Source organism: Nyctereutes procyonoides, unplaced genomic scaffold (assembly GCF_905146905.1).
Source record: "Nyctereutes procyonoides isolate TBG_1078 unplaced genomic scaffold, NYPRO_anot_genome, whole genome shotgun sequence".
NCBI classification, from domain to species: Eukaryota; Metazoa; Chordata; class Mammalia; order Carnivora; family Canidae; genus Nyctereutes; species Nyctereutes procyonoides.
The window spans coordinates 724,997-738,634 of record NW_026575091.1 but is presented as its reverse complement, the minus strand read 5'-3'; the positions used below and the strand labels follow the sequence as shown (position 1 = coordinate 738,634).

The 13,638-nt window shown below is 69.0% G+C and overlaps 1 protein-coding gene across 3 annotated transcripts; it reads right to left on the bottom strand.

Annotated features, from left to right (window-relative positions):
- Positions 1 to 1,992: 1,992 nt before the first annotated feature.
- On the bottom strand, positions 1,993 to 8,702 carry LOC129514699 (uridine diphosphate glucose pyrophosphatase NUDT14). Of its 3 annotated transcripts, XM_055333432.1 has the most exons (6): positions 8,555 to 8,702; positions 5,753 to 5,796; positions 5,118 to 5,182; positions 4,677 to 4,914; positions 4,369 to 4,568; positions 2,175 to 2,307 (listed from the first exon to the last, which is right to left on the bottom strand). In XM_055333432.1, exons 1-5 carry the CDS (start codon positions 8,633 to 8,635, stop codon positions 4,391 to 4,393), a joined length of 606 nt encoding a protein of 201 aa, XP_055189407.1. In that variant the 5' UTR covers positions 8,636 to 8,702; the 3' UTR covers positions 2,175 to 2,307; positions 4,369 to 4,390. The 3 variants fall into 3 exon arrangements, with proteins under 3 accessions (XP_055189406.1, XP_055189408.1, XP_055189407.1); XM_055333431.1 differs by lacking the exon at positions 4,369 to 4,568 and having other exon boundaries at positions 1,993 to 2,307; XM_055333433.1 differs by lacking the exon at positions 4,369 to 4,568 and having other exon boundaries at positions 1,993 to 2,260.
- Positions 8,703 to 13,638: the final 4,936 nt, after the last annotated feature.

Genomic DNA, 13,638 nt, shown 5'->3' with positions numbered 1-13,638 from the left:
GGGGCTCCGTCCCCGAGCTCCCCAGTAGGAGGGGCTCTCAGGCAGGTCCTGAGAGATGGGGTGGAGGCCCCCCACCTGGCAGGGGTCTGCAGGGCCAGGCTGGGGTGCAGGCTGCCCAGAGTTTGGACAGAGCCGGCTTGGCTCAGGAGCGAGCGTTGCTTCCGCCCGTGTTCTGCGGTGCTAAATATAGCGGCCGGGAGGGGAGTTTCCGGTTACAGCCCCCCCAGCCCCCAGTGCCGGGAAATTGATGCCAGCTCCATTAGGCCCGGCGCAGTGCCTGCTGACCTGCCCGCCAGGCTGCAGAGCCGCGGGGGACCTGGACTGCACCCACGGCCAGGGGCTCTGTCCCTCGCCCCCCACCCTGCCAGGTCGGAGCCTCGGCCTGCTCCCCACCGCACGGAGAGCCACAGGCGCCACCCATACCTGCCAGAGGCCCCTCTGGGCCCGTGGGCAATGCCTGCAGGCCGCCCAGGGACGGGGGAGCTCTAGGGGTGGGCACCAGGCAGGCCCAAGGGAGGGAGGCGGGGGGCTGGGTCCAGGCTGGGCAGGGGCCCTGCCCCGTGACCTGTCCTCTGGAGGCAGCGCAGCTCCGCTGGGGTGGGGCCGGGGTGCTCAGGACCCCACTGCAGCCCAGCCCCGCCCGCCCCGCGGGCACACCCCACACCCGGGCCCCTCCTCAGCAGCGTGTCCCTCACCTGGCCGGGCTCCCAAGAGGCCCCACCTGGGTCGCCGCCACATTTGCATACAGGTGGTGCTGCGTGAGTAGGCCCCTTGGGCACGGCCTCCGTGGCAGGCCCTGGGGCTGTCTGCACTGACTGGTCCCAGGCGGCTGAGCCCCGGCACTCCCCAGGCCAGCAGGGAGGGAGGGACCCTCCACCTCCACCCACGCTCAGAAAACACCTGCCTGCATGGGGGCAGCTGGGGCAGCGCGGGGGATTATGGGCGGGAGGTGGACCCCAGCCCAAGTGCTGTGCCCCCGCCTGACAATGGGGTCTCAGTGAGAGGCAAAGGCACGTCCTTCCTGAGCATCTTCCCACCACGCCAGCCCGAGGCCCAGAGCACGGTCAGGTTTGCAGCAAAGCTCCTGGTCACTCCAGTCCCCACCTGCCTGTGGCAGCAACGGCCCCTGGACGCCTTGCCCTCCCCAAGCCACCCATGACCCATCACCCATGGCATCGCCCATGGGGCTAGCCAGAGGACTTGGGAGGGCTCAGGGGAAGGGTCAGCCTGGGCCCCCATCCTACAAACGCCCTGGATGGCAGTGACTGGCACACACTCTCCACAATGGGCTCCAACCCACCCATAATGGATGGAGGCCTTACTGGGTGTGTAGCTGCGTGGGCACCGAGCCACCTGTGACCCCCCCCCCCCAGTGTTTAAAGGTCACAGAGGCAGCTCCCATAGTCTCTGACCCGAAAGACAGGCCAGCGTGCAGGGCAGGGTCCTTCCGAGCTTGCAGGCCGTGGCCACACACAGGCTGGCAGGCAGAGTGAGATCTCAGCTCACACTTCCAATGGCCCAGGGGGTGCTGGGGCCGCTGGGGGCACTAGACCTAGATCCAGAGCAGCTGTGGCTTTGGGCTCCCGCAGAGGGGCTCTAGCCCACCCCGGAACTGGGGGCGTGTGCCCTCAAGAATGCACAGCCGGCAGGTCTGTCCCCACCTCCTCCTCCCGAGGGCTGGCTCGGCCACCACTCCCACGGCCACCCCATGGCCCACCACGCAGTCCTCCCTGAGTGCTTGGCCTGGCTGGGCCCCCAACCCCACCTCTCCTGCCCCAAGGGGTGGCCTGGCACCATCCTGTCTCCCCCTGGGCCCCCACCTAAGGCCCGACCTTAGCTCTGCCAGCTGCCCACAGCTGTCCCGGGCCTGCCTGCAGCCAGAGACTTCTCGGCAGAGCGCACCCTCACCCGGGGCCCATCTGGGAAAGACCCCCTGTCCCTCCACCTCCCGCAGCCCACCCCGGTCACACCTCGGAGCCAGCGGACGCAGACTAGTGCTGCACAAGCCTTTATTGGGTCTGCAGGGCGAGTGGCCAGAACCAGCCTTGGGCTGGACCCGCTGGGTCTCACCGGGAGCCCAGGTCAGGGGCCACGCAGCTGAAGAACCATGAGATGCCAAAGATGACACCGAGGGTCTTGGGGACATCCGGATCATCCGCGAAGGCCCGGGCGCCATCCAGGGGCAGGTGCACGACCTCGATGAGCTCGCCCTCCTCAGCCAGACCCCCACCGGGGCCGCCTCGCTGGCCGTCTGTCACCTCTGCATAGAACATAGTCTGGCTCGAGCCAGTCAGTCCCACACCAGACCTACGGGTGGAGACGGCACATCCTGAAGCCCCTGCACAGGCCTCCTGGCCGCCCCTGCCCCTTCCAGCCCTCGTTCCACCCGCTCGGGCAGGTGGGACTCCAGGAACAGCACCCTGCTTCTCCTGCCAGGGTCCCACCACCCTCAAGTGTGGCAGAAACCTGGCCACACGTTGGGTATCCCGCCCGTGATTCTGGTGGGGGGCACTCTGCAGGTGTAACCGAGGGCCTTGATCGGCGGTCGCCTTAGTTCACGGAGAGAGCATCCTGGTGGGCCTGACCTAACTAGGTGAGCTCCTCAGTGAAGGTCTACACGTCAGAGACGGAGGAAGTCAGGCAGACACCGTCCTGCGGGCCTCGTAGACAGAGCAAGCTGCCCTGCAGGGGGCCACGTGGTCCAGGCCTGCACGCGGCCTCGCGGGGCTGGCTCTGGTCCCCCAGCCAGCAGCTGGCCTGGCAGCAGGGTGGGCCACACAGCCACAAGGGCCTGGTGCTGCCACAACCGCGTGGGCTGGGAAGGGGGCCCGAACCCAGATGAGCCCGCGGCCCAGCCGTCGCCCTGTGTGCGTCAGGGCGAGACCCTGAGCGCTGCCCCAGTCGCCAGGAGCCACAGCAGCCGTGAGGTCGTTCGCGCAGGAGACAAACCGTTAGGTCTCTGCCGCGGTGTCCATGCGCACCCGCGTGCAAGCTGCTGCCCCTCTGCTCGCGTGGGCCCCTCAGCCAGGGCCTCCCTTCCCAGCACAGACCCCACCCGCACCCGGGGCTCCCGGCCAGCAGGCAGCAAGGACCCACCCGCACCCGGGGCTCCCGGCCAGCAGGCAGCAAGGACCCACCCGGCAACCCCGTGACGACCCCCAAGGCCAGCACCTACGGGACACGTTCCAGGCTGGGGACAGCACATGCTGAGGGTGTGAGGGAGTCCCCAGCTCAGTGGGTGGTGGCCAGAGGGGGCGGGTGGCCCCCCAGGAGGGAGTGGCCCCGACTGGAACGAGGGGGAGGTCACAGCGAGTAGCCGGGATGGGGGCCAGCGGAGGGGCCCGTGCGCACCCCGGAACCCGAGGGGAAGAGTCCGGCGTGAGTGTGCAGGGGACCGGGGTGCCAGGCCAGCCAGAGACCCGCAGGGCAGGCGCTGCCCTCGCACACCTGCGCAGCACGCAGCGGCGGGAGCGGGAGCCCCAGCCAGCCGGGCCGCAGCCAGCTGCTTCCTGCACCCCCAGCCCCTCATCTGCCGCAGGCCCCCCTGACGGCCGGTTTCCGGCGGCCGCGGCCCGTCCTTTGATGGGAGCGCCAGGCTGCGCTCTGCAGTCCCAGTTTCCGCCGGCTCGCGGGGAAGACGGGGAAGACAGCGGCCTCCGACCCGCAGCAGGAATGTGCGTGGCCGCGTCCCCCGCAGGCTCCTGGAGCTGCCTGGCTCCCCTCGGCTCCTGCGCCCCACGGCCACCCCCGCCTGCTAAGGCAAGTCCTCGCGGCCGCCAGCTGCCCGGAGCCCTGGGGCCCGCCCCTCAGGACCACAGCGCCCGCCCGCTCGCCCCTCCGCCAGGCTCAGGTCACCCAGGCCCCCCGCACGTCCAGGGGGCCTCCCGCCCATCACCCCGGCCCCGGGTCGGGACCCGAGGACCCTGCACGTGGCAGGCCTGCCCCTCAGGCCGAGGTGCTGGACCCTCTGATGCCACGCTGCTTCACGTGGTGACTCCGACCCGGGTCCCCTCCTTCCCGGGCTGGAGGTCAGCTGCAGCGCCCCGGCCCCCAGGGAGACGCCAACACCTGGGCTGAGAGGCGGCACCGCCCCCCCCCCCAGCAGGCCCTGCCCCTGGAGGGGCTGCCTCGGCCTGGCTCCGCGCGGCTGGCTCCGCGCCGTGGGGGTGTCACTGCCGGCCCCGCCTCCTGCCCCCAGATTTCACCCCCCCAAGGACAGCCCCTGGGGAGGGCGGCAGGGGGGGGCGCCTTTGGTTGGTGGGCACAGGCCCTGAAGGCTGGGCTCCAGGCCACGCCCCCCACAATGCTGGAGCCCCCGCCCCCCACTTCATTCCTGAGCCACCGTGTGACAGCAGATCTGTGACTCACCCCCACCCCCAGCGCCCGGTGCTTAATCCCACAGGAAGTAGAGGCATCTGTCAGCAGCAGCTGCCACCCAGAGCTGGCCCCACGCGCCTAGGGGCCGAAGGGTGGGGGCACTGGCACGCTGCACAACGGCCCCCAGGAGCCTGGGTTCCGGCCTGGATCGCCATCTGAGGTGCCTTCTGTTCCACCTTCCCCCTGACCCCCTGTAGAAAAGCAAGGAGGCACTGCCCTGCTTGCATGCCCCTGGAGATGGGGCGCTCACTGCCTCCCAGGCTGTCCCAACCCCTGGGCGGTGGCCCAACCGCACTCACTTGTAGGTGGCGACCCGGCGCAGGTCGGAGGGCGCCAGGCGGTAGCCACACTCCTCCCAAGCCTCCGAGCAGGCCACTTCCTCCAGCGAGAGCCCGGGCTGGTCCACGAGGCCTGCACACAGCTCGTAGGTCACCCCCGCTGAGCCAGGCAGCACCGCTTGCAGCTCCTGGGGTCTGTCCTGGTCCACAGCTGCCAGGGACCCTGGGAAGCGCCGTTCCACCTCGCCCACGTACACAGCTGGGTGGGGGAGGGCGGCCACGGTCACAGCCATGGCGCATGTGCCTCCGTGTGAGCCTCTCTAGGCCGAACCGTCACTGGGTTTAGGATGCCCCCCCAGCGCCCCCTCCCCACATCTGTGCCCGACCCGAGGACCACAGGGGCCTGAGGGCCACCCGATAGCCTCCCGTCCCCCCACAGCCCACTCTGGGGGGGGGCCTCACCTGGCCGGAACTGCTTCACCAACACCAGGCTCTGCTGGGAAGAGTTGAACATGAGAATGGCCACACTGCGGGGGGTGGACAGAGCTGAGCACAAAAGCAACGGCTGGGCCTGGCCTCGCCTGGGGGGCTGGCTCCCACCCCGTTGCACCAGGCCCAGGCCCCTTCCCCCTTCTTTCCCCATCAGTCTGCAGATTCCGGTCCCCTACTCAGACGGGCAGACTGAGGCCCCGGCAGGGCCAGAGCTTGCCAGGTCACACGGTCAGGCTAGGACTCAGGCCTACTGTATTCCGACTGGCAGAGCGGGGCCGGGGGGGACATGCTGGGCAGCTGGGCAGGCCGGGGTGGCAGCAGCTGAGGCTGGGTGACTGACGGGACATGTGCTCCTTGCGGGCCAGCTGCCCGCCAGCCACGCTCCTCGCGCCCCACTGCCATCCAGCCCCCACTCCTCGTGCTCACGGAGGGCAAGGCACCCGACGGCCTCTCCCAGGTCCAGGCGGCCTGAGCCAGAAGCCAGGGGGCACCCAGAGACCCCGAGGGGTGCAGCAAGGTAGGGGCAGGGCTGGCGCTCCCGGGCCTGGGCCCCGTGTCCCGTGGGCATCAGTCGGGGGCTTCCTGCAGCCGGGCCGGGCTCTCACCTGTCATGTGTCTTCATGAAGTCCCAGGACTTCTGAGCGCCGTTCTGAAAAGGGGCAGGGCAGCGGTCAGGGGGGCCACAGAGCCGCCCGCAGGTGTGCGAGTGCTCCGGGAAGCCGAGCGGGCCAGACAGACCCACGGCACCGGCTGCCCCCTGGGAGCTGCAGAGATGTACAATGTCACCAAGTGCGGGAAGGACCGTGGGGCATGGGGGAGGGGTGGGATGGTGGCGGAGGGAGATCAGGTGCTCGGGGCTGAAAGTCCCTCGGGCCACTGCGCAGAGGCGGCAGGAGGGCAGGAGGGCAGGAGGGCAGGCCAGCCTCCTGAGAGGACACCAGCGCCAGGGGCAGCTGGGGGGGGGGCATGTGATGCGCTAACAGTGACTGCACAGGGTTGACCCTCCCCCAGCCCAGCTTCTGTCTCGGGCTGTCTCTCGCGCATCCTGTCGCCCTGCTGTCCTGCCACTTGCCTCATCATCCTGCTCCCCAAGCCTGCGCGCCACGCCCCGAGGGGCTCCCAGGGCTCCAGGCAGCCATCAGTGGGTGAGGGCCGCAGTGCGGGCCAGGGGGCAGCCCGAGCGGCGTTCACGGGGTGCCGAGAGGCAGGGTGTCTGAGGGGCCCAGGATCCTGCCAGCTGGGCAAGGCGGGCTCCCCTCCTTGGGGCTAGAGGAGACGGTAGCCATTCCACCTGGTCCTGCCTCGTCCCCAAGGGGTCTCTGCCCACGCGGCTGGACCTAGGACCCCGGGGCCCCGCCCTGCGGCTGCCCCCCCCCACCAGCGCCTGCTCAGCCCATCTGCCCTCAGCCACTGGGTCAGCTCTAGGGCCCTGGAGAGCGCAGCCCCACCCCTGGGCCCTGCCAGGCCTTGAAACAGACACGGACCTGAGCACCAGCGGTGCAGCAAGTGCAGCCAGGGCTGCAGAGGAGGGAGGACTTCCTGGAGGAGGTGACACTGCTCCAGGCCCCACAAAAGTGAGGGAAGGGCATTCCAAGGAGAGGGACTTCACAGGCAGAGGCCCACACACTGGTCCAAGGGGAGCTGGGAAAATTAGTTCGGGCTCTGCTGGAGCACAAGTGCCCTGGAGGAGTGGCAGGGGCCTCTGTTGCCAAGGGGATGGGAGGGCGGATGCCCTGCGCTACGCCGGTCGCCAGTCGGGCTGCCTGGGAGGCCTTGGGAGGCACTACCCCCACGAGGCAAGCCCGGGCCTGCCTGCAATCTGGCCACCCTGGGGCCAGCCACGCACCCAGGATGCACTCAGAGGCCTGCTCACCCCCCAGGTCTGCCAAGGGCCTGCTGTGCCCCCTGCCTCCCTCACGAGAAGTGTCACCTTGTGCAGTCAGGGACCCTCCCAGCTCCAGATTAAAATGTCAGCTAGACCCTTAGGTCCAGCCAAGGCACCATGCACAGGACAGGCCACAGAGGCCCAGTGATCCCCAGCCGGCCCCTCCCACAGCACCCACAGACCAGCTAGTTGGGTCCTAGGCCTGGTTCACCTTCAGGGGGTCAGCTGCCCCCGGCCTATGTGTCTGGCCCCCGTGTCCCTGCTGGCCAGGCATGGCTGCAGATGCCCCTGGCTGGCAGGCACGGCCCAGCCCCCTGGCCCCTGGCCCCCGAAGGGACGCTGCCTTGGCACCCTAGCCTGTGCCCACCCCTGCCTCCCGCCTGCACCTGCTCCGCTCTGGCCACCAGCACCCCGCCGTGGAGCCGCGCTGACCGGCTCCTGTGCTTCAGCTCGGGGAGGGGATTCAGCAGGTGCGTGCCCAGACCGCCTGCGCCTCCCACCACCCCCCGGAGCCCCGGTCCCTTGGGGGCTGCGCAGCCACAATCAGGCATCCCCACCCCAAGTCAAGGCCAAGGAGAAGGGCGGTGACCTCCGTGTCCCCATGGCCTGACCCTCAACGGACCCCCCTGCTCCTGTCCCAGTCCAGCACTGCCAGTGGGCCCATCCCAAGGACAGGAGCCCACAGGTCAATGTGGACAGGGCAACCGAGGGGTGTGGGGGCCTCTCTCAGCTGGAGGCTGCGCAAGAGGAAGGACTGCGGAGGGGACAGGGAGCTGGAAGTGGGGGGCCGGCAGGGAAGAGGAGCACCAAAGACCTGGCCCACCTGTCCAGGTGTGGAAGGCGCAGGGCACTCAGAGCAGGCAACGGGCTGGGGGCAGGGGAGCAGCCAGACAGGAGCTGCAGGACCCAAACCACGGGCACGTTTGCCCTCGCCCAGCAAGTGTGCCCTGTGGACTTGCCACGCACACGGCGCCCAGGGACTGCGCGGTCCTGCTCCGGCTGGTGACAGGGGGACAGGTGCCAGGACCCCAGGAGAGCGCTGCCAGCGTGTGGGGCAGGTGGGGGGACCCTGGAGGTGGCCTCGGAAGGAGAGGCTCTCCAGAGCTGCGCCAGATCCACACTCCACACCCCTACCTCCTGGCCGGAACGAAGACCCCAGACCCCCGGGGCGCCCCCCACGCCCCACTGCTAACAGTGCAGGGGCCCCGCCGAGCCTCCGCGGAGGGGTGGGTCGTCCCCAGGTGTCCCGCGCCGGGCGCCCGTTGGGTCTCCACCCGGGACCGAACCCGGCCCGCACGCTGAGCTGGGGCGCAGCACGAGGCACAGGGGCGGGACCCGGGGCCGGGGGCGGGGCTCCGCGGGCTGTGGGCGGGGCCCGGGGCTGAGGGCGGGGCTCCGCGGGCGGGGGGCGAGGCCCGGGGGCTGTGGGCGGGGCTCCGCGGGCGGGGGCGGGGCTCCGCGGGCGGGGGGCGGGGCCCGGGGCTGAGGGCGGGGGTCGCGGACGGCGCGCGGGCGGGCTCACCTGGCGGTAGTGCAGCGTGAGCGGCCGCAGGTAGGGCGAGGCTGCGCAGCGGCCCACGGCCGCCCCCTCGATGCGCTCCATGGCAGCGCGCAGGGCAGCCGGGCCGGGCGGACGTGGGCAGAGTCCGCACGGGCGGCAGGGCACGTGACCCGGCTCTGGGCATGCCCAGTGCGCGCGGGGCGGGGCGGGGGCGGGGCCGGCGGCCCGGGGGCGGGGCCGGGGCGGGGCTGCCGTCCGGGGGCGGGGCCGTCCCGCCTCACCTGCCGGGGCCGCGCGCAGGTGCGTCCCTCCGGGTCCGCGGCCCGAGTGAGCCCGGGGGCGGCTAGGCTGGGCCCCGAGTGTGCGGCGGGCGCGCGCGGCGTGGCTGGAGGGGAGCCCCGGAGACGCGAGCGCGGGTGCCCGGGGCCTTGGGGCTTGGCGGGCCCGCCCTGCGATGAGGCGGGGCGGGGGCGGGGGCGGGCCCGGGGCAGGGAGGCGGCCCAGCTGCCCGCGAGCCGCCGGGGGAGGAAGGAGCGGGTCGGTCGGCGGCTGCGTGACGGGCCCCGCGCGGGCGGTGGAGGACCGTGGGGACACCTCCGGGGAGCCTGATGGCGGGAGGACGAGCTCTGGGGGGAGGGCGAGGCCTAGAGCTGGGGGCGGGGGCGGGCCGGGCCGGCAGGGGGTTCCCGGGCCCGCCCCCGGCCCCCTGGGGAGGAGCGGCCTCTCCCAGCCTCTGGAGCTGCCCCCCTTCACCTGTTCCCGCCCCGGGGTGCCCCAGCCGCTGGCACCCCTCCCTAGCTGTGGAAAGGCCCCGAGAGCCGGACTCCTTCCTTGGGTGAGGATCCAAGGGCCCGTCCAAGTGCAGGGGCTGCCCCCAAGGCCGCTGGGACCCGAGGGGCAGGGGAGCAGAGCCCGCGCCTGCCCTGGCACTAGGGCCCCGGCGAATACCCCAGGCGGGCTGGCCGCGTGCCCTTGAGGCCGGGGCCCTGCGAGCTGTTGCCTCTCTAGCTACTGTGTGTAATGTAACAAGGTGCCCCCAAATGGGGTGGCTTGAAGCACTCATTTGTCACCAACTCTCAGTGCCCCACGGCCCTGGCTCGGCCGGGCCGCTCTCCCTTGGGGTTTCTCTGCAGTTGTGATAGGGGGCGGCGGGGGCTGAAATCTTCGGGAGGCCCAGGGGCCTCGCGTGCCCACGATGGCTCCTTGCCCTGCGTCTGGCACCTGACAAGGCTGGCTGGCCGTCTCACTGCGTGTGTCCTTTCCCTGCGGTTCCCCCGTGACAGCCACTCCCCCAGCACAGGGTCACTAGGCCAGGCTTCCCACGACCCCCTCAGATGTCGAGCAGCATCCTGGGTCAGAAGGAAGGTCCTGGGGCTGCCTGAGGGTGAGGCTTCACGGGGTTCTGGAAAGCACGGTTCCAGGGGCTGCTGTCACGCCCCCAGCACCTAGGGTCTGTGCTTCCCCACCTGCGCCCGCCTCCTCGTGTCCTGGGGCCCCGAGGGACGCACACCAGGCCCATCCCAGAGGCAGCCAGGTGGGCCTCTCGTCCACACACGTGGGGCCCAGGGGCCCTCCTTGCCTGGAATGTGGGACACATGGCAGAGCTTGCGTGGCCCCAGTTCCGCAGAGGAGGAGCCACAGAGAGCCAGGAGCACCTGGGAAGAGGCAGCCTCTGTCCCCAGCATTGTGTTCCTTACAGCAGAGGGAAAAATCACATTTTTAAAAAAAGATTTTATTTATTTATTAGAGATGCACAGAGAGAGAGGCAGAGGCAGAGGCGGAGGGAGAAGCAGGCTCCACGCAGGGAGCCCGACGCGGGACTCGATCCCAGGTTTCCAGGATCACGCCCTGGGCCGAAGGCAGCACTAAACCGCTGAGCCACCCGGGCTGCCCGGAATATCACATTTTCCACGCAAGCAGAGGGGGCTGGTCGTGTAGACTGCGGAGGGCCCTCGGGAGACCTGCAAGGTGCTGCCCCTCTGGGAACCCACCTGCCAGTTCCTCAAAAAAGCTAACTGTAGAGTGGTGTGACCCACTAAGTACACTCCTAGGTGGACACCCGAGACCCGAGAGCGGGCTCAGCTGACCCTGGGACTGGCAGCCCTGCTGATGGCAGCTGGAAGGACCGGTATCCCCGGGGTCCAGCCATGTGATAGAACATCATCCGGCCATAAAAAGGAGCAGGATGCAGATAATTCAGATACAAGAACATTCTCTGCTGACCGTGGCCACCCAGCCCTGTCTCCCCACATTCCCCTGGGTCCAGGACATGGCTAATGCCACCTAACCTGGCACCCGGGGTCAGGATCCCGCGGTCAGGATCCCGCGGTCAGGATCCCGTGGTCAGCGGCAAGTGTCTCGGGTGCAGTGTGAGGACAGACATTTCTCCGGAGTGCCCACCCCACGCCAGGCGGCCTGGAACTGGGGGTCCCTGGCAGGAGGGACCCGGACAAGTGCCCCGCGCAGTGCAGGAGGGGTCCCGGGCTGAGGGATGGTCTAGCCCCTCCGGGGGGGGAGGCAGTCGACCCAGAGACCTGGAGGAGGTGGACGGGCCAGGACGGAAGGAGCCCCAGGCTCAGGCCAGCAGGGGTCTGTCCCGAAGCCAGCTCTGGATCTGGGACTGTGGGTGCTTCAGAGACCCCGCTGAGCCTCCTCCAGAGGCATATAGGCAGGTCCAGACTGCAGTGGACTGACCTGGATGGGCCCCGTGTCCGTGCCCCCTGCACCGTGCACCCCAACAACTGCAAACACGATGGCTTGAGACCTCTTAAAGCGGGCCCAGGGCGCACCGCAGCCGGGTGGGGTCCTGCATGGGGAGGGCCCTCAGGCAGTTCCGTGCCGCAGGTGCCAACAGGACCTGCTTCTCGGTGACGGGCAGGTGCTGGTGGGGTCCTTGGGGGGCTCCCTTCTGCGTGGAGGAGCCGGGGCAAGCTCATCCGGCGGGGGTGGGATGGGGCTTCCTCATGGCACCAGGCAGCCTGGGCAGATAGACAGGTGGACACCGGCTTCCTCCAGGGTTCAGCCTTTTCCCAGTGGGGGTGGTGGGCAGCCGTGGTGCCAGAGAGGTGAGGATACCGGCGGGGGGTCCTGACCTGTGAGACTCGGGGGGTGGAGGGCAGTGCCAGCGGGGAGGGCGGGGAGGGCGGAGGGGCGGCCTGTGGGAGTGCGACGTCAGGGCTGGGTGTGGTCAGCAGGGGCTCATGCCCGCGAGGCTGAGCCAGAGGCCAGCCAGGGAGGGTCCGGCTCGGGGCCTGGCCCTGGAAGCCCAGCGGCTCCGAGCAGGGAGGGTGAGGAGCGGGTGGGGGCTCTAGGGGTGGCAGTGCTGGGCTGTAGGGGTGCGGCTGGGCGCCACACACGGAGGAGCGGCCACACCGGAGGGCAGGGCGCAGGTGGGGAGGGCGCCGCCCTGCCCATGTCGCTCGGTTATTGCTGGTGGCCTCTCCGCTGCGCAGGCATGTGCGGCCCTAACCTGTCTCTGCAGCCAGTGCAGAGGGCGTCGGGCTTGGCACCCGCAGGTGTCCTACGCTGAGCCGAGAACCCAGTGCAGCAAGGCTGCCTCGAGGGCTGCCGGCCTCGCCCTTCCCCGGAGCTTGGCTGCCTCACTGCACCGGCGGCGCGTGGAGAGGACAGCGGGCGCCGCGCCCCTGAGCTCCCGGCACCTGGAGAAGCCTCCTCTTTTCTCTTTCTTTCTTTCTTTTTTTTTTTTTTAAAGATTTTATTTATTTATTCATGAGAGACACAGAGAGACAGAGACAGAGACAGAGGCAGAAGGAGAAGCAGGCTCCATGCAGGGAGCCTGACGCGGGACTCGATCCCAGGACGCCGGGGTCACGCCCTAGGCTGAAGGCGGCGCTAAACCACTGAGCCACCCGGGCTGCCCCTTCTTTCCTTCTTCGAAAGTAACTTCTTTATCATTAACCTGCACCTTTCCTTGCAGGCCTTGACAAGTGTGGTAACACTGACAGCTGGCATTTGAACCGGAACGGGCACTGGGTCTGCCGGTTGCCTGGGCGAGACTCCCGTCTCAGAGGCTGTCCAGGTGCCCGGATGGGGCGAGCCGCCGCCTCCCCCGGGTCTGCGTCCCCGCGTCCTGCGCTGTCCCCTCCCATTGGGAGGGCTGGCCTGCCGTCCCGCCGTCAGTATTCTGCTGCATTAGTGCCAGGGTGAAGGAGCGCCACTGGTTTCAAACGGCTAAGGGTGACCTGTGTTGTGCTTGCACAATATAAAAAATCAGTTTAGGGTCAGCTGGGTGGCTCAGGGGTTGAGCGCCTGCCTTCAGCCCAGGGCATGACCCCGGGGTCCGGGGATCCAGTCCCGCATCAGGATCCCCGCAGGGCGCCTGCTTCTCCCTCTGCCTGTGTCTCTGCCTCTGTCTCTCTCTCTGTGTCTCTCAGGAATAAATAAATCTTTAAAAAAATAAATTTTTAAAAACAAAATATCAGTTTAAAGCAAAATAGTAAAATAGACATGCAGGTGCCAGTCATGAAATAGCGCGTTGGTGGGACCCTGCTGGCCGCTGGGGGGCTGGCCCCAGCCACGGAACTTCCTCCAGGCCTTGTGTGCTGTCCCTCACTTGTCACGTTGGTGTGACAACGTGTACCTCCCCACGCTGCATCCTCTTGGTTTTGACAAACCGCTCAGCTGAGGCCCCAGGAGAAGAGAGGCTGCAGAGCCTCAAGGGCCAGCTGGCCTCAGCCTCCCTGAGAGTGCAGGAGCCATTTGGGGCCATCAGTGGGTGGGGACACCGATGACCCAGGGACACCCAGGCCCCCACCGGCAGGGCCCAGAGGATGGGCTTCTCACTGCTTGGGTCCCCCCCCCCCCCGCGCCCGCCGCAGGCAGGCCAGGTACGTGTCAGAGCAGACTCCCCAGGGAAGCCGTGGCCTCGGGGCCCGCTCCAGGGGGGTGGGGTGGGGGCAAGCCTCACAGGGCGCAGCTGTCCTGCAGACCTCTCCCTGCACATGCCAGGGAGCTCACCTGCTCCGGCTCCTGTGTGGGCCTGCATGCCGGCGCGCGCTCTCTCTCTCTGCTTACACTCATATTTTAATGGAGCAGGTCCTCCTGGAGCTTGAGAGAGCGCGCCTGGCAGATACAGCGTGGCTCCT